The sequence below is a fragment of the Pteropus medius genome, unplaced genomic scaffold, assembly GCF_902729225.1.
Source record: "Pteropus medius unplaced genomic scaffold, Ma_sr-lr_union100, whole genome shotgun sequence".
NCBI lineage: Eukaryota > Metazoa > Chordata > Mammalia > Chiroptera > Pteropodidae > Pteropus > Pteropus medius.
In genome coordinates this window covers 7,465,528-7,490,920 of record NW_024350926.1, presented here as the reverse complement: position 1 = coordinate 7,490,920, position 25,393 = coordinate 7,465,528, and the positions used below count along the sequence as shown (strand labels likewise).

The following is a 25,393-nucleotide window of genomic DNA, read 5'->3' as shown; positions in this document are numbered from 1 at the left end:
ATAGCATGATTTATAAGACACTGCGAAATATGACTCTGAAAGAATCTTCTAAGTAATGATTTAGAGGTGTAGATTTAAGACACCTGTATCCCTTATCGCTGAGTCCTTCTGGTTACTAGGTTTAAATATAAATTGCTGCCTTATTCTTTTGAAGTCTACTAAACAATTTGCTATGCATAATGTTAAAAATTACAAAATCAAACTTTTGCAGAACACCAAACTCTGCTATGGGATATTCATCTATATCCCGTTTGATTTAATAAAAACAGATTTTAGACTTGGATTTGACCCTGGGTATGGTTATGTAATGTTTTCAATGTAATCGTTTGAATGGTCTGTACACAGGTGAAAAAGCATTTCTCAGTTAATCTATAGTTATTCATCTCTAATAAATCAAAATCATTAAATATTTATGCAATATAATAGCGCAGCGATTAAAAACGAAGGCATAAAAATATGATTCCTATCCTCACAAAGATATTTTCAAATTCCTTTTCCTTTTAAGCACTGATTTTTATGCATCAGGCAACCATAATTATGCCATGTTAAGTAAACTGAGTTCAAGCAATTATGACTTTACTCAGCAATACACATTGAAAATGAAAAAAAAAATCAGGAATACAAAGTTAATTTCATGTTGTTAAGAAAAATTTACATTTGAAAGTAGCGTTTTATCTACTTACTTCGGGGAATAATTGCACACCAAGTAGACGGCTTTGGGCCATATCTGCCCCCAGATGTTCATGTTGTGACACAAATTAATGGCACAGCCTATTCTGCTACTTGTTGCCCACACGACCTATGTGAGAGGAACGAAAGGCTCAGAAAAAGCAAGTTGAGGTGAAGACCTGAGAGAAAAATGTATAAAATTCTCATTCAGAATGAAATGAGGCAACACCAAAAAGGGTATTTTTCCTGAGACTTTGGGAAGTGCTTAATTCAATTAAAAGAAGAGATCTACAGCTCAATAACTGTATCTAGCTATAAAATGTAAGCACCGTCAAAATACACATTTACTAAATAACTCAGAATTTACAACCTGACAAACCTAAATTCTGTGTTAATATTTCTATAAAGATACTCACCTGACGAAGGGACAGAATTTCTTGTCTTAAACAGAAAGTACTGGAGCAAAATTGAGGTGTTCATATTTATTATACAATGTGATATTTTCATTGTGCCACTGATTATTAGGGAGTCCAGTGCTGATCTTAATCGTGTCACAGGCAGAGGCATACAGAGCAGTTTCTCTGCTTTACATTCGCCAATAATCAGCCACAGACGTTCTAGAAACTCAGAGCACTTTATCTGGTCGAATCTGCCTTTAGTTGTGTGATTTCCAAGGTTAGATCATATCCGATACCAAATGTGAACAATAAATATCAAAAAAAGATAAATGTTGCACACCTGCAAATACTAAATGTCACTGGTAAATAAAATTATATTTTTATTCTTTGGAAAATAAAAAATAATAACACCTGATTTCGAAGATGGTAAATTTCTCATTTGTACTTATTGGAGCCATATTAAAAAGGTTTCACATGTAAAATCATGGCAATAATATCGTTCTAAGTAGATGTTCGGACATTTTTTCTGATCATTACTTTTATTGTTTATAGAAATGTCTAAGCTTATTCTACATAAATCAATAACTATATCATTTTTAATAACCATATCAACAGACATAAGATATAAGTTCAGAAGCCTAAGCTCTCCCATAGTTAGATGAAGTCAATTTAGAGAAACGAAGTACCAGGCTCCCCAAACATACCTGTGTATAATGAGTACATACAGGACCAGAACATCTGAATGGACAGTATGGGTTGCATTCATGTTCATATGGGTAGGTGAAGTCTCTCACTTCATCGTACCATGCTTGTACATGAAATGTTGGGGGCCTATATCTATTTGAAATGAAAGAACCATAAAGAATGAGTAAAGTTGGAAAAAAAAAGTAAAACCAAATATTTCAAATATTTTGATAAAGTTCGGTGGAGATTTTTGTGTGTTATTAATCTTAAGTACGTACGCCCATTATGTTACTATTATGTCAATGATCTAAAACAAAAGTAAGTCTCAAATATTGATCATTCTTGTATGCTGTTTATTTTTTATTATCATGTTGTTATGATTATTTGTTTTCCTTTCAGGCCCTGAGCCTTTGAAAATGGGCAACATGACTTAATAAGCATTCCATTTCAAACACACATTTTCAGAAACAAAAAGCTACATTTCAAGCTACCTTCCCCAGTGTGCCCCCAAATTCTGTCCAATTGACGGAAGCAAGCTCGCAGGTCCGTGCTCCCACAAACACGTCTCAGCCCAGGATTCTGCAGATCTTTCCAGCTCTACATCCCATGTCTACAGTTTAAAACAAAAACAAAACACAGATTCAAACATTTAATGTACATGTATAGCGTTGCTCAGTTCTTATGTTTTCTCCCTTCTTACTTATTTGCAAGGTCAACATCTTAGTCTGCGTTCTCACCACTTCTCACCTAGATTTTTGCGGTAGCCTAATTAACCCCTTTGCCTCATTTTCCATCCCTCCAATTTGCCCTGCAAGTGTCTAGAAGGCTCTAAGTGAGCACAAATACACTTCAGTGATTCCTGTCTATTCACACCCCAAAATCCCCATACACGTGAAGTTCGAGACCCTTGGTCCCACTATTTCATAAAACCTGCTACTCCTTGCTCTCGTTGGCATTGTTTCCTCTGCCAGTTATTTGTCAGAGAGACAGCTACCCTTTCTTCACAATCCAGGTTTGTGTGATCCATTCGCGACACCTTTTCAATTCTCTCAGATGTAAACTATTCCCTCTTTGGAGTTCCTAAAATTCTGTTATACTCTTTCAGTTAGCAGCTATTACACGGCAGTGTTAGTATTTGTCCACGTGTCTGTCTTCTTCATGGGACTGTGAGTTGCTTCGGGGCAGTTATTTAGTTCACACTGGTATCTTGGGCCTCTTTTCTGTGTCTGTTATGTGGACAAGGTGGTTAATAAACGTTTGTTGAATACGTGATCAAAGAATCTGAGTCCTATAAAAATATAAATGCATCCTGCATACAAAATTCAATTAGGGTGATTGATTCATACTTTCAAAATAATTTATAAAGAAATATTTAAAATTACAAAATGATTACTGAACTGTTTGTGTATCTTGGCTTTAATAGTCAATTCGTTAATTTGAAAATAAGACAGTGTAGTGAGTGTGGTGGTGAAAACAGAGTGAGACAGAACTGGGTTTGGTCTGGGCCCTGCCAATAACAGGACTCTGGGCACGTTAAGAGGGTGACAAAATAGTCCTGGCCTGAGAACGTGAGGGCACAACCTAAGGTGACAGCAAGGAGACGGAAAGAGAGATGGACTGAACTGATGTTTAGGAATTGAAATTCCTCAAAGTTCATGGATGACTAAAGGTGGGGTGACGAGTGAAGACCGATGAGGTTACCAAACTGAGAAGAGAAAATACAGAGAAATAGACGGTTTAATGGAAATGCGTGTCTGTGTAGTGGCATGCATATTTCAAGGGCGACGTGTGAGGTGTCTGTCACACACACACTATATATGGCAAATAAGAGAGTAGAAATGCATGAGTGGGGTTCTGGGAACACAAACGGGCTCTAACGTATCGATTTCGAAGTTATTCACCCAGAGATGAATTTCTTCAGAAAGATGATAAAGTACAAGAAGAGAATGAAAATTCTGGGGTTACCAAAATTGAAGGGGAGAAAAAACAATGACTTAGTAAAATAAACTAAGAAAAATGGGACCAGAAAGGTTAAAGGAAAACTGAAGGAGGATTAAATTATAGAAGCAAAGGAACAAGAAATTTTGGGAGGAGAGAGTGGGCAATAAGGTCAAATGCCAGAAGTCAAGAAAGATGAGGTCTGCTGAGTACTAGTTCATGACTAAGAGCAATTTCAGACCAATGCTAGGGAGAGAAATCAGGACACGGAAGGTTGATAAGTGACTGGAAGACAAAGCACAGAGAGCAAGTCTAGGTTCTTTGTTAGCAAGGAAGCAAAGAGATGGGGCAGAAGCTTAAAAAGATGAGGCCAGTCTATGGCCATGCCGCCGTGAACAAGCCTGATCCCATCTGATCTTGGAAGCTAAGCAGGGCCTGGCCTGCTTAGTACTTGGGTGGGAGACCACCTAGGAAGACCAGGTGCTGTGGGCGTTAAAAATAAAAAATAAGAGATTGTAAGCTGACAAGGTCCTTGCAGTCTGTGAGGTCAACCAAGGGTTGCCTCGCCTTAAAAAAAAAAAAAAAAAGACAAGGCCAGGGTGTTTGGCATATGTTTCCTTCTTTTAAAGGATGCAAGAAATCTAGTCATGATTATGTAGGGGCTGAATGAAAATATTTAATTAGGGAGGAAAGAAAAAAAAAAAAAAACAGAAAGAAAAGGAGAGAGATGTGTGAGGCAACGTTTCTTCTTTCATTCATATAATTTATACATGAATATTCCTCCTCATTCAATTGTAAATCTGAAATATATAAATTCATGTTTTCAAAACCAAAAAGTAAAATTTATACCGAATTAGAATAAGTATATTTTTCGTATAGTGCACCTTTATTATGTACCAAAAACACAAAAATGTATATTTACATATAACTAAAAAATTAAGAGCAGCAAAAGTAGCTGAATATCATAAAAGCTTTAATTTGACTTTGAATTAATATCAAATATTCACGATGACTGGTTTTTGGTATAGACATCAGAAATGTGTGCTATAAATATTTATCAGGCAAGTACTTTATTTGCCAAACATGGGCATACTATTTCTTAAATTTATTACTTAAATTAGACCTAATTATATAATTAAATATTTTATATAATTATGCAAAGATATAATTCAAGTAGCTGTCGCTATTCACCCAAATTAGGTGACAAACAAAGAATCTGGCTAAAGTCCCAGAAAATGAACAAGATGCTGATTTCCTCTGGTATCCAGGAGGCTGGAGGGGATCATCTCTCAAACACTAGCAGTTTTCCAGGTAGAGTTCTCTGGAAAGTAGTTTGTTTTTAAGAGACAAATTATTGTCTTCGATTATGGAAGTTAGTTCTTGCTTAGTACTTTAGTTATAAGCACAGAGAAATTACATTTATCTGTAGGTTCCTAATCTAGCAACCTCATATTCCAAGAGTAGCCAGAAATCAGAGGAAAAAGGAACAGTTCCTAGATGGCTTTTAAAAAAAAAATGCCTCGAAACCATTGTGATGATTTTAGAACACAAAAGGTGGCACTATTCCCTCCCCTTCCTTTCAGTTTGAGCTGGAGAGTGACTCCTTTCTTAAGGAGACTTCTCAGGCTGGGTTAGGAAACACAGCCTCCATCTGCTTCTGTTTCCTTTAGGACACACATCTGGACAGAGCTGAGCCAGCAAATCAGAAGTCTGGGGGCCCTGCACGGGTAGCTAAAAAGACCATATGCTGAGACCACACGGAGGCGGAGAGAGATGCAGGAGTCCCCCTTGAGATTGCTCAGCCCAGGCAGGAGACCCGTCGGTTTGCAAGTCTAGGTCACTGCGAACATGTGAGAGACCCAGTGAGACCCACCCAGCTGAACCCCTAGAAGAGACCGGAACATCCTTCTTCAAGGCCAGTTTACTCATTTCTACACGTGATGATACAATCTTAGATGTCAGTTTTTCCTACTAAATTGAAGATGGATCTTTTTTAGAGAGGATATGCAACCAACTCCAAATTCACAACTATGTTATATTTCAAAAACGTGTTTAAATATCTGTTGTATAGAAGTTGAAATAAAATTAAAACATATCATTCAAATGCTTTAGGCTAAGCGTTCGTATTTGTAAAATGTGTCAGTTGAAATAGAAGATAACTCAGGTCCCTTCGAGGACTAAAATTCAATTGTTAACTGTATACTATGGATAAGCTGTTTTTTATGGCACAAGTTTTCTATCAAATCCATTAAAAATAAGGGAATACAGCAAATGAACTATAACAAGGCTAAAAATAGGGACACACATCATTTTAATATAAAAACTAAGGCAGAGGGGCCCGCAACTAAAATTTATATCAACATTTAATAACTATTCTTTAAAGAACCTAATCGAGCATATCGGTGTTTAAATCAAGTTCACTAATACACGTCGAGAAAGAAAAAGAAACTTACTGAAAGTATAGCTGTCCTGGAAGAAATATTACCATAACATGATAACAGCGTGGAATGTATATTTTTATGCTACAACATTATATTTCAGGTTTTAAGACCACTAGTAGTGCATACCAATCCCATTTAAATATAGGTTAGTCTCTACACATTTCTATTTCAATTCAGGTCTGTAAATTAAATCAAGATGGCCTGAAGGGCTTCTTTTTTCTCTCTCTGAACTATTCACCCAGCACTAATTTAAAGCCAAACCACATTTAAAATTACCATTTCTTTATAAGACGGGTACTTGAGGTGTGTAGAAATGAAAACCACTCTATTTTTCAACTACATTCTTGAGCTGTTCCTTCTCAGAGCCCAGTAAAGTGCTCAATGAAGTTTTACTACGAAGAGAAACAGAATATGATTGACATTCTTGGCCTCCAATGATATTTTTAAGCCAGTTCAACAGAGAGGCTCTATCATTGTGTGTATGTGTGTGTGTGTGTGTGTCTGTGAGAGAGAGAGAGAGAGAGAGAGAGAGAGAGAGAGAGAGAGAGAGAGAGAATGGGAAATCTTAACTGTTAACAAAGGATTTTCAAAAGTAAACCTAGAAATATATAGTAATTTTAACACTAAAGTACTGTACTTGTAGAAACTGAAAATTTTGTAGCTATCTGGACATGTACAGAAAATCCCATTGACTGCTATCTTTTGGGAAGAATGAATGAGCATATACAATTCAAGTCCTGCCAGAATTCCTGCTATCCTGCTCTAATAACAATCGATGAAGGTGGGAAATCATTCAAGAATGTAGTTTGAAATAAAGTTAATATTGCTACTTACCAGTACCTTAGGCTAAACCGGAACTGTACACAAGGCAAAAACAGCCCTTAATCACATTCATTTTTCTTTCTCTTTGACACTGGGAATCGTTTTCTCTCTTAAAAATGACTAAGTATTTTTAAATATATCTTCTTGATCATAATAAATTTACAGCTCTTTCCAGATTCACATAGTGTGAAATTTCATATCCTATTCTTCACATTTTATTCTTTGCAGCTTCAAAATTATTAGAGTATGTGAAACAAGAGTTGAAGACCAATGTTAGTCGAGTCACTAAGAATTCGTCTGAAGATGCATTTTCTTATAGTTTATGCTTCGAAAATGTTAGTTAAAAAACTAAAGTGAGAGGTGGACTATTTTTCAAATAAAAATCAAACATTAATTTCACACAGAATATCTAATCTTAAAGAGCTTTTTAATTAACCATTATCGTTTTAGGTTGTATTAACAGAGAGTAGTTTTGTGCAATTATGTGTGCGATGCAAATTTGTGTAGTTAAGACTCTTCATACATAAGTTATCCCGAAGATCAATGGTAAGGGAAGCGAAAATGAGCATCTATTGGCCCACAAAGTTACCGATAAGCACTTCATAGCGAAGGTATTGTGATAATTAGTCCACCAAAAAGAATACTCTAGGTGACACTGAGGTTGGTAAGCGGTTTATTTTATAGCGTTAGATTCGCCAATGAAGAAAACATGTAAATGAATAAATAAAGAAATTTTCATAGGAAATTGACTGGCACGGTCTGACATTTTTAAATGCACACAGAAACATAATTTCATAATTGTTAAAAGTCATCTAACTAGGGAGATATGGGATTGTAGATCTTCCACCATTCTAGACGACCCGCCGACGTAAATGAAGACATGCTGAGAAAAATGTCTTTAAATAGTTAAGATAAGCTTTCCCCCTCCAAAAAAAATTGAAAATAGGAATTCATGTAATTAATTATCTAACAATTTGAAAGTATATCTAAATAATATAGAAATAATGTTTTGATTCATTGTACCTTTTTGCAAAATTGATACAGCTTTAGTGGATTTCCAAGATAAATACAAAAAATGGCTGGTCTTTGACTATCATACTATAAGGTCACCTAATTAATGACAATTAGACCAGTCCATGATACAATGTGCAACTTAATACGGGGTTTTAAAACATGCACTGCTCTCTAGCAAAGAAAGACAGGATGAAACCACAGGGGTGTTGAAAAGGCTATTATGCTGGAAGCTAGTCTGGCTCTAAGCTGGAAGCTCTGGCCTTACCTTCCTACCACTGAAAACAATAAGTAGCATAATGAAATTATTTTTAAAAACTATCTAAACATTTGAAATCAATTTTGAAAAACGAATTCCACAAGCATCCTTTTTTGCAACATATACATCTGCATACTTGGAGTACCATCCTCCTCACATCTCCACGCCTCCTTCAGTTCTGAGCTGGCGGAAGTAGTGACAGCAGTCTAACTTCCAATGATATTGAAAATCCCCCTTCCCTAGTGCTACGTCTTCTGGATATACGCAAGTGAGGTCGTTAGTGATAAATTTTCCTCTCGTTTTCTTCTGGAGACAGAAATAAAAGTAAGCTTGCACTTCTTCAAATTACTCAAATTACGGGTAATGAAAACACATGCTATGCCCTGGAAGTTTTCTTTACCACTGAAATTGTGTATTTTCAAAGTTTATCTCTTTGATTATGTCCAAGTTTGGCTTCTGTTCCCTTATCTGTAACATTAGGAAGCAGGAATGAGTCTCTTCAATTTCTTTAGCTTTAAAATTCTATTATTTCACACTTATAGTCTCTTATAGAATGTCCTGCATCGCTTGTAGTACCCCATAAGAACATACAAACTGTAAAATAATCTTTCTGGTGACAATTAAGGGCATTTCTTAACTAAAAAGAGAAAGCTGTTTTGTGGCTTTCAAGATTGCAAAACCAAGAACATTGCAGATCTTCCAACTGTAAGTCTAGAGCAGAATGCAATTGTTTCTGAATCACCTCTATTTGAGAAAGTTTTAATGTTATCCGAAACTGATAAATACAACTGAAACTTAATTGAATAAGGCAAGAAAATATTCTCAGTAAAAAGTTAAAACCAGGCCTCTCTTCAACTTAGTCCTAAAAAGCCAATGGTAAAATCTTTGAAATAAGGCACAGTCTTCCACATGTAATTTTCCCCCACAGCTAAAAAGGAAGAGCAGGATTTTTCAGCCAGCTCACAAATGCCGAAGTGGTTGAAGAAAATCAGACATAGAGTTATCTCTTTGCAAATACCATCTTTAAAAGATTATTTTTGCTGGGCCACCACTTCTGGAAAAACAGATTTGCAAATTATCCATCGTATGTCAAAACAAAAAACCCTTCCCAAATCACTGTCGTGTTTTCCTATTTAAATCAGAAAGTGGGAACTACAAATCTCATGGAATAAGCTGTCAATGTGATCCTCTCAACGCAATAACTTGACCTCCAAGAATGAATTTATTCTACAGAAGTAACACATTTGACAGTTAACAAGATTTCAGATTTAAATTCCAGATATAATGCCTCATTATAAAATCTTTAAAGCTGCTTTTTCTCCCTATTGGAGGCATTATTAGAACTATAAAGAGACTAACATCAACGAAATAAATAAGTCAGTCAATCTATGCTGAAAAAGTGTAGGATGTTTTTGTGACAAAGTCATCTGGTATAAAAAGTGCTACGGAAAACAGCAGTAATACATTCCTGAAAACTAGGAAATTACCTCAAGTGTTTAACTACTCTGCTTCACCTGTTTTGAAAAGACTTTGTAGTTACAGAGAAAATGCACGAGGCTCAGATTTCAAAGGGAACACCTGTGTTACTGGGCAGAGAGGGCTTGCCAGGTTCTGAGAAAGTAGCATTACCTGGGGCAATGCACTTATTAGGGTCTCCTGGACATTAGAGATGTGAGGCAGATGTGACAGTATTTTACTTAAAATCCACTTGAAAACAAAGCCTGAAAACCTTAAAAATGTAGCAACCTAATAATTTAAGGAATTGCCTAAACTTAATTTTGTTAAAATTAAAAATTTTAACATGGAAATTTAATGTGTGAATAAACTCACAAAATGAGTTCAATTAAACCCATTATTGAAATACTATACAGATAGGCTGAATGCATGATGTAGGCTAGATTGTTCTCCCAAGGCAGCAGAGCCATTAATTCGACACAATCCTTACATTTTTACAGAATGTCTGCTATTTCATTTCAACTCATCTCGCTGCCAAGGCCCACCCCCTGAGTCTGGTCATAACTTGTCTACCTTGCTTATAAATCACTGGGAGATCTTTTTAAAATGTAGATTCTTATTTGGTAGGTCAGGAGAGAAATCCAAGCTACGTTTCTAAGATCTGGCACCAGGACGGTACACAGTCTAAGGAGCAAAGGTCTGGCATTTGTCACTTAACATTTCTTGGCCATTGACTCCATCAGAGATTTTCCCCCAAAGGAACTGTTCTTTCTCTCCTCCCTCTCCTCTTTAGTGACTTAAACTTTATTTATCCTTGCACCAAAGTCCCGTTCACATTCTGTCTCTTGGAAGTCATTCAACAACAATATCCCATTTATCTCAACCTTCTGCGAGCCTTCTTAAGCCCATAATTTACCAATTACTAGACAGATCTGTATCTAACATTTTGGGTCTTAACTCTCAAACTAGGAAAACCCTTGAAAAGCTGAACTTGGATCATTTTTGTAAATGTCATATCTTCGTATTGACTTTGTGATAAATTCAGGTCTCCAATGCCTTCATTATTTTTCTTGTCATTTAAAAGAAGAGTAATTAATAACCTTCAAGACTATGACCTCGCTGTATGAGGAAACCGAAGTGTTTAAGGAAATCCTTTAGCAACTGAGGAAGTTGATTTATTGATTCTTATGTCTTGATCTATGGTATTGGGTCAATTTATAAGAATGAACACCTGTATTTTAGTTTATTTATAGCCCATTAATTTTAGATAGATGCAGGACTGATCCGAAAGTCAAGCCCAGAAAAATACATGCAAGATAAACTCTCATAATAAATCCCTCTAGTATCTACTTATGCATTAGTTTATATTTTATATTTGACTATCAAAGTAGTAAAAATTTGGGTTTTGAAAGTAAATTAAGTATTAATTTTTATTTATTCTACTTAGAGATACTTTTCTAATTTTCAAAAAGAAAAAGAGATGGGTTAGTAAATGAAAAAGTTCTTCTTGGACACATTAGTAAAAGAAAAAGTTCATGGGCACATAGAAACCGAAACCTACAGTATAACATTATAACTTCCATTTAAACCAAAGACTAACATAGAAAACATTAAAATGCATATGTTTACATACTTTTAATAAAACTGCTATATTAAGTTGCTCATCGTTCCTATATTGAGAAATCTGTGTTAAATTTTTACTAATAATTACTGCCTCAAGAATGAGAAACTGTTGTTTCTGAACAGTCATTGGAAGCTATGTAAGCCATATAGCTTCCTGTTTTCCTTGGCTGCTAGGAAGCTCAAAGCTAGTTTAATAACCGTGGCATTCTCAATCAGATTTTTAGGCATCCCTTAGGAAAAATATTCTGAGCCTATTAGCTTTGTCTTCTTTAACAATTAAACAATGACTAAGGTGATAGTTTAAAACATATGGTTTTCAAAAGTCCTTATTTGAAAGATCTGAGAAAGAATACTGTTATATATTCTTCATTTGTTCACACATAGCCATTCTCAGACCCTAAGTGACAATCCCTGTGCCTCTAAAGGCTCGACTCTACCTACTGTTACTTCGGGTTCTCTTAGCCCCTGGATTCCAGTTGGATTTGGCCAGTGGAAGACAGGAAGTCAGAGGGCAGAAGGTGAATTTAGTACGAAATTCCTCTATTTTTGACCCCACTTATCCCAAATGCAGATGCTCCTTGACTTAGGGAGGGGCTGTGTCCTAATAAACCCATTAAGTCGAAAATATCATTGTCAAAATGCATTTAATGCACCTAACTCACTGAACATCACAGCTCAGCCTTACCCACCTTAAATGTGCTCAGAACGTGTACATCAGCCCATGGTTGGGCAGTTATCTTGAGTTTCATCTCGAGTGCTGGCCTTTCTCTACTTCTAATCACCAGAAGCAGGAGATACAGCTGGGTGTTTTGTAGACGTGATGGGATGCGAAACACAAAACAGGGTATCTGATAACACTGGCCACACAGTACCCTGCGGAGGATGAGCTGTGTACCCCAGTGATCGCATAGCTGACTGGGAGCTGCGGCTCTCTGTTGCTGTCCAGCACTTCGGGAGGGAACCGTAGCATGTACCACCAGCCCGGGGGAGGATCGAAGTTCAAACTTCGAAGTACAGTTTCTACTGAATAGGTATCACTTTTGCACCATCATAAAGTCGAAAAATCAAACTATCCTAAGTCGGAGACCATCTACACTCTGTCTCACCATGATGGTGACTGTGACCTTTCACATGGCCCTACCACCAGGCTCCGTCCTCACTAGGCTGTGACCCCACCATTCAAGCCTGGGTGTCCCCATTCCTGTGGCTCACCTTAGCCCCATCCACACTGTGCAGATAGACCGCTCATTATTTTTTTCTGCAGAACTCTTGTTACTATGGCATTTGTTTCCTGCTGAGAAATAATATTTGAGAATAAAAATATCAAAGAGGATCTGTATTAGGAAACTGCCTAACGTATTACCTGATACTTGTTAGGTCTTAATAAATGATTCCTCATTCCCCATTCCTGTAATAATCTGCTTAACTTGCTGCGACCCACACACCTTTTTGCGAAACATGGCTGATATTCATATGACTAAGGAAGAAGCGCAAGTCCAAAGTTCTGAATGATTAATAAATAAAATAATCACTGCCACCTGAGGTTCCAATGAAAAGGTAAATGATTTTCTTAGAATTTAAATTTAGCACAATATTAATCATAAAACGAAGTTTAGAGTTGATTACTGTTAGTGTTGCTTTGCTATTGACAAAAAGAAACAAATAAACAAACAAAAAACTCTAATTTAAGGCCTTTGTTCACACTGAACTCTGGGAGGGTTTAAACAAAAGTGGGTTATTCTTTAGATGAATCTTCAAGGAAGAGGAGAAATCAGAGAAAAACAAGCAGGGCATAGGGCATACAGCATTCTAACATCTGCAAATGCAGGCAGGCTTGGCAATATGCCTACAGCATCAAAAAACAAAAACAAAAAACAAACAAAAACAAACCAAGGGATACAGAATAATGGCACAGATGTTCCTACGAAATCGCTCTGTTATTTGTTTAGGTTGTATCCGCTGAGTTCACAGAAATCTTGGTTAACTGACCACTTGGCCTTTTCTTTTGAGAAAGGAGTTCAGATGTTCTCATCCCATGTTCATTCCAGAGCCTCCTTCTCTGGACTTCCGATCTGCTTCCTGCAGCGCATCAGTCAATCATTCCGTACTGCAGATGGGGATTTGACATGTCTGGAGCAAATATCAGATGTAGTTTTATGGTTTTCTCCCTGCACCTTTAATGGAATGTCCCATTTACGTGGTCCCCTTGTTTTGTTTGAGGTGCAACAACATAGGGGGACAGTCTATAAACGGGAACTCCCATGCTCATTGCTGGGTCTTACCTAGTAGCTCATTACCCTCTTGTCTAGTTGCCCCCATGCTTGCCCACTGCGACAGTCTCCTTCGTCCCTTGTCACTTCCATGGCCTTCAGAGTTCAACCTGTCATGGACTCCACTCCCTTTTCACCATCCAGCAGAACTGTGCCACCAGCTAGTTTTCAGATTTCAGTTTGCACTCCTCCTCCAAGGACCCAGATAGAAACGTTAGGCCTTTGGGAATCTTGCTATTCAAGCTTCTTCCTCGGTTTGGTTTCGAAGCACTTCTTGGAAGGGACTGAAAAGGTTTGTTTTCCCGCGCCGAGAGTTACAGCTGCCACCTTAACAAGAGGAAGACGACTGTGGTCGTTGAGGAGGAAGAAAAAAGAGAGAATCTGAATTCTAGAATCAACTTTTCACGTTTCGATCTAGACTTGGCTTCTTCCGGGAGGCCTGAAGCCCTCTGCTCAAAGCGGGGTTCGCATCATCCAGAAGCTTAGGAATGCAGAGTATCAGGGCCCACCGAGAAAGACCTAATGAATCAAATGTATTTTAACAAGATTTCCAGGGGATTCATGTGCCCATCAAAGTTTGAGTGCTGATCGACTAAAGCACCCTTATTTCTAGTCCCAAAATCATACCCAGCTGCTCTTCCATGAAAAACACTTGCATTCAGTTTACAGTCTGAACCTCAAACACTCTGTTTAGACTGTGTCTCGTTCTTGATCTCTATTATGTAGTATCTCAATGCTTTCAAAATCAAACCCCCACTAACGCGATTTGGTCATCTTTCTCATCTCCAGTGGCTGGAAAATGTGGTGTGGCCCACGGCCATCCAGAGAAAAAAATCATTACTTTAAGTCCACCCATGCTGTGGAAATACGTTGACATACTAGAGTAAACCTCCTCCCTATCTCATAGGCTTTTTAACTTAAAGCATTGTGAACCCCATGAATTCAAAGAACCTCAGAAACGTCCCATACGTTTGACTCCACAAAGACCTTTATGCGGCATCTTCAAAATCACCATTTTACAATGTCCTATCCTCACGCCCCTTCATTCCTGACCTCTCAACCCCAACTGATGATCTCGCTCAACACTTCGCTGGATAAAGCAGAAGGGCCCACATGAAAACTCTCTCCTCTTTTGCTCGTTAAATACACCTGCTTCTGTACCTACAGCCGCAGTCTTTCCTGTTACAACAAATGAACTGAATTTGCAGTTACATTTTCTCCTTCCGAAACCCCGTGCTTTCTCAACTTCTTCATCCCCATCAACCTATAAACATGCTCTTTAAAAATGACACCAGAAAATCCCCACATTCCCCTCCAGCAATACCTAGTTCCATGTCTCTGATCTCCTTCACGGCAATACCTGGAAGAGTTAAAGTAACTTCTTCCTTCGGGAAGATTGCCAACCATACCCCACCACTGAATTATTCTTCTCAAAGTCACAACCACGACCATTTTGGTAAAACCACTGTTCGCTTTTCTTCTTCATCTTATTCAGCTGCTCAGAAGCATTGACTATGCCCTTGAACTCTCTTCTGGCTCCAGGGACCCAGTTACCCTGTCATTTCCTCCAAACTTGCCAGCCACTTGTTCCCAGATTCCTTTGCTAGCATCTTCTTTCTGTTCAACCTCTATGAATTGCCGAGGTCCAGGGCTCAACCCAAGGCATTCAACCTATGTCCACTAAAATCTTCTCCTTGGAGGATTTTCTTCAGTCAGGTAAGTGAAGACAGTTCCTAATAACACCTACAGGATTCTCGCCTTTATCTCAAGGCCCACCTCACTGATGACCACGAAACTCAGCTGACATCACGAACTAAGCTTGGCCAAAAAGGAGCTCCTGATTTCACCCTCACCTCCTCCTGCCAGTTTTTCCTTCTCCTCTGCAAATCCTTCAAAAATCCACCAATGTGCTGAAGTAAAAACATAACAGCATCCCAGATTGCTTCTTACTCTTCGCCCTTGTCATTGAAGCTATCAACAAAACCAACAGCAATGCCACCAAAACATACCGTGAAACCACCCATCTCTCTCCATCTTTACCACTCCGGTCCCCATCACCGTCATCATTCACTCACATATAGCAATGGCTTCCTATCTCTCTGCTTTTGGCCTTGGCCCTTCTTCAGACCACTCTCCATAACATAGGCAGAGTAATTTTATGAAACTGGAAATAAGACGAGGTCAATCTCTTGCAAGAAATTTTCCAGTGGCTTTCGATTCTACTCGGAGCGTGCTAACCACCGAAGAGGAACTGGGCCGCTGCCCCGTTTTGCTTCTCATGCTAAAGTTCTCATTTTCCGTTGTTCATGGCGGGAGGGAGAGTAGATTGGCTCTTGGGTGAGGAAGACAGACTACACGGAAAACAGGAGGCATCTTTCCCCCAGGAAGTGAGGAGGCAGAGGTTGGTTCCAATGCCTCTAATCTCTTGGAATTAGGTTGGCGAAATGGCTGTCAAATAACCAGGTGGTTTCTGCAATCCTGTAACCATTCTGGAAGTCACGATGAGCCGAAAGATCCAGAATCTTCCCCATTGATATTTAAACCAGAACAGAAGCTGCCACCAGTTTTCAAAACACTGTAGCCGAGGTTTGGGTGGATTTAGATCTTGCACCCGCTGCAGAAACTCCCAGCCTACTGGCTGCCCCGCTGGCCACGTCGATTTCATTAGCCCTGAAACAAGGCTTCCTTGAATCATTTTTCACGACTGATGTTGTGATTATAAAGGAGCTTCAGTGTGTATTCACACTCTTGTCACATCTCACTGCCTTCACGGCTGCCACCCCACCCCTGGCCACCATCGACTGTTGGATGGATTAACGCGACAGCCTGTCTCTCTGCTCACACTTTTGCCCCACCTCCCACCACTTAAGTCTATTCTCAGCAAGGCCAGAGTGATTCTGAAGAAGGAAGATCATGCTACTCCTCTGTTCGAATAGCTTAGATGTCTTCTTACCACTCAGGCTGAAAGCGAGCCTTCTCAGCGACCTGTGTCTGTCCTCACTTAATCCCTGACCTCATTTCCTACGCTTTGCACCCTCACTCTGTGCCACCTCATGGGCCCCCTCGCTGAGGATGGAGATTCAGGGTCTTTCACACCTACCCCAGCAAGGAAGAACGTTTGCTGTGTACTGCCAGGCTCTACAAGGTGCCTGGCATAGAGTAAACTGCTCATATCTGGAAAAATAAATAACAGCAACCATTTTAAAATTTTACGGCATTTTTGTAACTCTGGGTGTTCCATTCTCTTGTTAAAACTACTCTCTTCTCCTGCCTCCCTAAGACCCTACATTTGCTGCTTACATTTAAGGAAGAATGTTGAATGTCCCAGAACTCAAGGGTAATCACTAAATTCAACAGAACTAGATTGTAATGTCACTTTCCTCCCACAAGCATTGCCATCTACAGTGCAACTTCCAAAACGAAAAATATATTAATCTGAAAGTGTCAATGTCTTTAAAAAAAAAAACACTATCGATTCAAGGTTTTGTAAACTTTTAAATTCTATAGACCAAGCTACTTAAAACGTAGATTAATTGTATCTAAACAATATTATTAAAGTCAAATAAAAACAAATTAAGCAATTTTAAATATATAATCAAGAAGTCTTAATAACTTTACATAATGATAATATTCTTTGAACCAAGAAAGATATTTCACATACCTCTCACTGCATGTAAATTAAATTGTATATCAAAAAAAGCTGCAAATATTTTTTATGTGTTTGAGGATTACCAGGACGTGCCACTATACAGAAGGAAAACTATCATTTTAGGAATCGAGAGTTGCAATAAAATCTTAGTTGCGGTAAATTCCTGACACTTTCAGCAAGAAATGTGTAAACAATGAGCCTTGAGCAAATGAGTGATGAGACCATATCATTTCATTATCTGCATTTATTTTGTATATATGTCACTGGTGGCGAATAATGTCAGAAATGTGAATTAATGACAGTAAACAGAGCAACTCACAGCTTTATAAAGAACACCTTTTCAGGCTTGGATTCAGGCTATGGTCAGTCAGAAATATTGCAAAACCCGGATTAGCATCACCCTGTTCAGCGAACTAGTTGTCTCATGTCCAGTTTCTGGAATGATCTGCTCTACCAAAGCACAGAAGGAAAAACAAAAACAAAAACAAAACTCGATTTCCAATATTAAGCATGGCCTCAGAAAGAATATATGTGACCAACTAGAACCAAGCCATCAACATGCACCACAGACCGGAAGTACCACTGGCTGGTTGGCTGAGAGCCTCCGGCTGCCTAGTTAAAGGACAGGTGTCCAGCTGCATTTTGCTGTACACTTGGAAAAGTGAGTGCCAAGGGTCTGCGCATGGTCTCCCCGACACGTGAGGTGAGAGTTAGCAGGCACAGCCACTCTCCCTCCCCACCAGTCTGCCAACAGTTCTCTAAAAGACATGGAAATAGTTATCACAGTGAAAAATGGCTTGTACAACTGGCCCATATGTCTTTTTTAAGTAAAGTATCCTGATTGCTAAAGCACATTCTAGATTTAGGTACACTTTGTATCCCAGTAAACAATTTTGGATTTTAGTCAAACAAAAGAATCAAGTGAAGGGGTCTTAAAATTCCATGGAAAGGTTTGAAGAAAGAGAGTTTGCTCGACAGTTGAAATAAGCTATCTCGCGATAGCACGGGGGATTTATATTCTTTCACCGATTTTACCAGCGAGTAAGGCAGTACCCAGAATGGCTGCTGACTGTCAGGGTTCACATAGCAGGAAGCAGCAGGGACAAATGCGGAGAAGCTGCTGCTATCTGGGGTCAAAGACGGCACTTCTTCCTTCTAAAATCCATCGTCTCTCCGGCAACAGCTTCGTTTGATGACCTAAAACCTCCAGTGTCTCAATTTACCCTACATTAATGCCGGTCGTCTCCCTCCCTAGGGTCACTGGATTCTGTAATCAACAACTCAGGTCTCCCTTTCCAGATTCTGCCAGAAGTCTGTGCTTTCATCAGCCTAAGCTGCTTCTAGTTCCCTACAACCAGCACGCTACCCCACCTCTGTCCATTCATTCCTCTTCCGCTAACTGAGATGCGCCCTCCACCCTTGGCCACAATTCATGGTCCTGACCACTTTCCAGTAACAGCATATACCTCACCTTCCCACAAACACCCCTCACCGTTAGGAACAGTCTGTCATTCTGTGCTCCCTTGGCTTTATTCTCTCCCTCTCTCTCTCTCTCTCTCTCTCTCTCTCTCTCTCTCTCTCACACACACACACACACACACACAATTCTGTTTTCTTTTCAGATGTGTCTATTCTCTCTTCTCAATCAGCCGATAAGCTCTTTGAAGGAAGATGTAGGCTTCCAGAGTCAATTTTTAACCTAACCGAGCATAAGGGTAGGGGTAGGAATATGATGTTTATAAGTGTGAATGTGGCGTGGGTGCTGTAAGTTCGAGGACGAAGAATAGAGCACCAAATGTAAACAAGGTAACTGGCTATGCAAACTTCTAATGTAATATGACAAACGAGAGTAGAAGTGGCCAAAAGTGGTGGCACTTATCAAACCGCATCGCAGAGTTTACAGGAAACAGCTCTTTAGCCAGAGTTTACTCTCAGAATAAATTCGCTTTGAATAAACTATGAATAAATTGTGTTTCCGCAAGGTTGTCAACATCTGTACTTACATTAGTATGCAATACAGAAGACAACAGTATTTTGAAAATAGTGTTGCTCTTTTAGACTTCCCCTTGAACGTGTATTCTAGAAAATGCGTTCCAGCATGCAGCTGGGCATCGAACTCCTCTGCAGCCCCATTAAGGCCAAGACAGAGTTCCAGCACTAATAGTATCTAAGGGCAACGCAACATAAACTCTGGCTGGTTTCTGAATCTACATTTCAAGGATAGAATGAAACCAGTGAAACTAAAAAGAATGTCATATAAACACCCCAGACCAGACATCATACAATAGACAGTTATTTTCTTTGGAAATCAGACATAAAAACAGGTCACAGGACTGTTCTTTCATTATTTCCATATTACTTAAAACACACATGAATGTTCTCAGATTTCTTTTTGTGGGTTTGAACTCCCAGGTTCTTCCTTATTTTAAGTAAAAAGCAACTGAATACCTTTCCACGTAGAATAAGCATACAGTGGCCTACTTGGAAAGGCTCCATAATTGGCTCTATTTGAAAGCTCAGAGATGAAGAATTCATAGAATCTTTTTACTTTGGACGAATGCTTTCAAAAGCAAAAATGTGGGACATTACAGATGTCGTTTCCAGCAAAGAATTTTGAAAAGAGCTATTTACTTAGATATTCCATTTAAACAGTTAGTATTAACATTTACTGAGACCTCGCGATATGCCTGACAATAAGGTGAATTTTGCATAGGATACCTCGTTCACCCTCACAACGACCCTCAGAGGTGCTCACGCATGCTCAACACAAAGAAATTGAAGTGAAGAGAAATTAGTAAGTCGCCCAAAGTCACACAGTTAGTGGCTATCAGTGCCAGGATGTAGACTCAAACCGCCTGGTTGCCAGGTCCCAATTCTTAATCTCCGATGAGGATGAGTTCTCTTCAGTGATACCTACTTTCTTCGGGGTGAAATTATTTTTCCAGTAAATGTTAAAATAATATAACGCCATATTTTACAATGGATAATGTGAACTTTAAACTTCCATGTTCCATGAAAGTTACCTAAACAGAGAATACTCATCAAAACTAACATAAATGCAAAAAAAAAGAGACAAACTAGAATGCATGAAATATACTGTACCCTGCAGTGTATACAGGGAGAAATGTTATTCCCAATATTCACTAAATGTTTGCTGTCATCAATGATTATTTATTATCAGTCTTGGACAGTGCATTCCTACTTCATGCAAGTAGTACAACAGATTTTTGAAAATTTCTCCAAAGATTTAGGATATGAAGTGGTATAATAATGAGTTATATGCTAATACTCTAAAAAAGTAACTTTGTTTCCTAAACTTGCTAATTTACTCTAAGAGTAAATACAAGGTTATTAAGGAAATGTCACATATTTTTTATTAATCCTTTGCCCAGGCTTATTGTCACACTTCAAAGTTCACGAATCTAGAAGAAGAGGAAAAAAAACAAAAACCCCATTGCCAAGCACTCCTTAACAAAGCAACCACAGAAATGTACTTTTTACAGTATGGCATTTACAGATTTGTAAGCAACAAGGCCCATTTGAAAAATATGTATATATGTATCATCAGCAATTCAGAAAGCTTCTTCAAATTATTGGTCCCTGATTCTTCAGTATCACCATTCAAAAGAATATTCTATTAGTAAGGAATTAGGAATTAATTGTTTTACTAAGTGAGTTAAAAGCAAATGCACAGGCTGTTCAGCATGTTCAGGATTGGCATCTTCCTGGTAAGAATAGAATTTAGAGCACTCAGGAACGCTGCTTCTAAAGGAATCTAATTCTACTCTCAAATTCAAAGAGCTCTTAGAATGAAAGGAAGACTAATAAAAGAATATGCAGAGGAAGATACTCTCGAAGAAAATCTTTTCCTTTTAATGTCACAGGACAAATGGTAAAAGATTAAATAATAGAAGGAATTTAACCAGACGATCAGAAAGCATTTCTTTGAACATACCATTAGAAAATTTTCCTTACCATATACTCCATATTAGATGCTGTTGGGTACACCTGACTTCGTAATTTATTATGGAGGTCCAAGATACTCTGCATGTCATTGTCTGTGATGGCCCTTTTCCCTCTTTGCTTGGCCGTCCACCACTCACCATCCTCATCCATGTACTTTTCCAAAAGTTTCTCCAATAAAGTGGCATTAGGAACCACCATGGCTGGAATGGCTCTAGCCATGAATAGCACGGTGGTTACTCTGAGCCACTCCTGCGCGGTACACTTCATAATGAACGATCTCAGGGCTTCCGCGGGAAAATCTCCAAGACAGGCTCTTCCCCTCCTGTTGGCTAGAACGACATGCAGTGGCGGTAAGGTGAAAACCTAGGCAGATGTTAATTTTCTAACAGCAAAAGTAAAACAACAGCTACCAAGGGAGTGTGCCCGTTTGATCTGTCTATGTAATGCCAAGCAAATGGACTCACGCTCTTTGAAATCACTTACCCCAACCCATTTTTCCTCCAGGGGACTTTCCACAATGCATTTCTTCCACAAACCAGACAATTACATTTTCCAAGATAATACGCATGAGGCCAAAAATAAATGGCAAAAGCGGTCCCAAAGAGCCAAAGCTTGAAAATAATTTCTGAATTACGAGGATTTAAAAGGCTTTACGTACAGCCTGCAAAGGGCCTTTACCTACCTATGACATTTCTAGATACTTAGAGATCCACGTTTCTCTCTATGTTTTAAGGTATCATTTTATCCCAGCGTCCTAGCTCCAGTTCACAGACATCCAGAATGTCCACGACATTCTGAAATTGAGGTGACTATTTTAAATTAGTCCAAAATGTTATTCATGCCTATATCCATGGATACAACCAGAGGGCCCAGCGAAGGGATGCGAATGGACGGTTCGGGCGCTGAGGGAAGCCTCCAGGCGCACGCAAGCCAAGAAGAACCCAATCATTGTTTCCTGGAAAGTGTGGCGACAGTTGACCAGCGACTTCGGAGCTCTACCGGCCATGCGCCCCGGGCGCGCACTGTTCACTTAACCCCAAAGGGAAGCGCGCGCGCCGGAAAGACGAGCTGAGACTCACCCACTTCCAGGAGCCGGCTCCGGCGCCGCGGCGGTGCGAGCAGCCCACCCACCCTCGGGTCCGACCCTTCTCTCCAAGCAGGTTTTACGTAGAAGGGGGGGCGGGGTAAGAAGAAGCGGGTAGCCAGGAGGAGCAGCTTGACGGCCCGGCGATGACTTTTAGAAGCGTCCTTACCTCTCCAGTGTGAAGGTCCCCGCCGGAGCGCAGCCCCACGGGGCGGCGGGTGTCCGCGCCCCCACCCACACGCCGCGGCGCGCAGCGAGCCCCCGTCGGGAGCACCGGGCACCGCGCGTCCTCGGGCCACCGGGGCGCCGACCGCCGCGGGACTCGAGCCTCGGCCTCCGCGGCTCCTCGCGGACCTGGACCGGGGAGCGGGCGAAGCGCCCCAAAGTGAGAGCCTGCACTCGGGGCGGAAAGGGAGCAGCCTCGTCAGCCGGCCAGGGTGGGCGCGCGGGCGTCTCGGGGCGCTGCGCGCAGGAGCGAGGGGCGGGGACAGGCGCGGAGCCCCGCGGCGCAGGCTGGCGGCGACCTCGCGCTCCCGCTCGCAGCAGCCGCGGTGCAGAGCCCGGCGCCCAGCGCTTCCGCCGCCCGCTGCAGCTCGCGGGCATTTATTGCGGTCCCTGCGCGTGCACGTGACGCGAGCGCCCCTCCTCGCCCATCCCCGCCTCTCCCGGCCCTGGACCCGCGCCCGGCGCGGGAGCGAGGAGCAGCCGCCCTGCCGGTCCCGCGGCCCCGCGAAGCCGGGGCGCTCGGCCTCCGCGGGGGTGCGTCGGCTGCAGAGACCCGGGCGGGGGCCGCTGTGGGAGGCGTCTGCGGGGAGGGCCCCAACTCCGCCCTCCTGCCACTGCTCCCCTGCTCCTGGGCCCTTCTCGGCGAGATGCTGAAATGGCTTTAACCTTCGCAGAGCAGGAGCTGCTCCGTTAACACCTTTGCTCTGGGAGAACTGAGGGTGGGATAGGGCGGGAAGGGCTGTTCCTCTTATTCCCGCGGGCAGGATGTGGCGGGGGCGTGGGGGCCGAGGTCGGGGTGGGGGTCGCTTCTGTTTCCAAGAGCCAGTGGTCTAGAATTGAGAAGTTATCTTTGGCTTCTTTCAACTTTGACGGATCGGAAGGGGAAGGAATTTCATAGAATGGTGGGTGATCTGTGACTCAGGATTGCCTGATAGTTGAGAGCCCGACTTCTTCGTCAATAAAGTATGTGACATTCGCTTCCCAAGGTGACCACGGCACTTTTTTCCCCCGATGCTGTAGACATCGATCAAGTTGATACAAAGCGTACCTCAATTAATTTATCAGAGCGATGCGGTCAGGAATTCAAACCCCCAACCTGCACTTGATAATGAAATGAGCTAGTGAGTTTCCTTGTTGTTCTTGCTATAATCCGGAGTAGGAAAATTATTTATTTTAAATTCTCAAAGACTCACCCTACCGAGTGTGGTGTTGCTTCTACAGGTGCTTTTTTTTTTTAATTAAACACTAATTCATTTACCTTTCCTTCCCTTCTGTAGTGAGCTACAATTTCAATTTTCTTTATTTCTAAATGCTAGAATATACAACATATGATCAAATAAAGTAATACATTCTGATAGTAACTCCCAAATCACCCCAAGCTTTTGCCTATCTTTTCCCACAATCTAAGTACACTTTATCGAACCTAAAAATTCAGATTTAAGGCTGGTGAACACAAGAACTTACCTCTTCTCAAAAGGCAACATCACCTATCAAAAGGACAGAGAGGTGAAAGGTTTTGGTGACATGACTTTCATAGAAAGTGTAATTTTCCAGTTTCATAGCAGCTTAAGCACAAAAAGACTCTACTTAACAAATAATTCTTAATAACTTGTCATGCACACGGTTCAGAAAATCGGCTTTCCTTCCCAAACTAATGGGAGACTGCAAAGTTCATGGTAAAAGAACTGTCATTTATCACAGCAGATGAACACATTTCTAAACTGCAAGTTTAATGAGGTATTATCAAGTATATTGAGTATGAAAGTACATTAAAAGTAATAAAGTTACTTGAAATATTTCCCAAGAGATTTAGTTTGGGAAGAAGGCAACTAAGATGATAAAGAAATGAAATTAAATGCAGTGACTCTTGAATGTTTCCATTGAAAACTTTGTGTATATTGTATGCATATCATACATCAGACACCTATGGGCTTACATTAAAGAAAATAAGATCTGCTTTTAAGGTTTAATTCTAAAACTTTTTCCAGGCAAGAAAAAAAATTATATTCCTGTCTCAGTGTTTCTATTGGCTTCTGATCTGGTACTGCAGATCGTATTTTTATATAAGAGGATGACTTAAACATTCAATATATTAAACATTAACACTTCGGTAACACATCTTGTCATACCTGATTTACTATATATGCTGGAAATGCTATTTTGAAGAGTAATCAAACATAATATTTTTGAATGCTCAAAGATGATACTGTTCACATTTTTCTTTGTCGTTGAGAACTCCGTATGTAGACAGAAGAAGACATTTCCACACAGAATTCATGTAAAAGTGGCACTTTGGTTTGTGGCTAAGGCTGTTACTTGTAAAGCCGTGGTTGTTTTTAGCATTACTACTTTCTTGTGGCAGACACTGGTTGGTCGCCTAACCAAAACCAGCCATCCACCCCTTTTTTCCAAGCCCACAGCCTCCAATTTGCTGGGGGGTGTTCCCCCTCACACGAGCATCAAACGGGCATCCTTGGGAGGTGAACATTGATTAGTCAAAGCCAGGCGTCACAATTCATCTCCTCTACCAGTGACTGACTTCGCGTGGACATGCCTTGCGACCCTGGCTACTGGAAGGAAAAAACGAACTTGGGGATCAGGCGGAGGCTTAGCAAGGGTTTTCATCTGTGATAAAAAGAAATGCCAAAAGAGAAAAATGTCCCTTCAGGTGTTGATATGTAAGTTCGTGAAATTTAAAGATGCAGCTCTTGCGCAAGAAAAGGGACAAAGCTAGGGACAGAGACCTATCATCATGGCTGAGCAGAAAGACAGATCGTGCCCGAGTCTTCTCGCCACTGACCAACCACTGAACACCTAACCTCCATGTTTCTGGCTGTAAGAGACAGTAAATGTATCATTTAAGAGACAATAAATGTATCATTTAAGAGGCAATAAATGT

The 25,393-nt window shown here is 40.2% G+C and overlaps 1 protein-coding gene and 1 pseudogene across 1 annotated transcript in view; one reads left to right on the top strand and one right to left on the bottom strand.

Moving 5' to 3' along the window:
* The window catches only part of CRISPLD1 (cysteine rich secretory protein LCCL domain containing 1), a 38,440-nt gene extending 15,988 nt beyond the window's left edge, over positions 1-22,452 (bottom strand). Inside the window, exons 1-5 of the mRNA XM_039841739.1 lie at positions 22,439-22,452; positions 21,195-21,514; positions 2,243-2,361; positions 1,772-1,904; positions 684-799 (exon numbers count right to left, since the gene is read on the bottom strand). Coding sequence (XP_039697673.1) covers positions 684-799; positions 1,772-1,904; positions 2,243-2,361; positions 21,195-21,452 — 626 coding nt within the window. The 5' untranslated portion in view covers positions 21,453-21,514; positions 22,439-22,452. The remainder of the gene's footprint in view (positions 1-683; positions 800-1,771; positions 1,905-2,242; positions 2,362-21,194; positions 21,515-22,438) is intronic.
* On the top strand, positions 4,063-4,181 carry LOC120585590 (uncharacterized; annotated as a pseudogene).
* Positions 22,453-25,393: the final 2,941 nt, after the last annotated feature.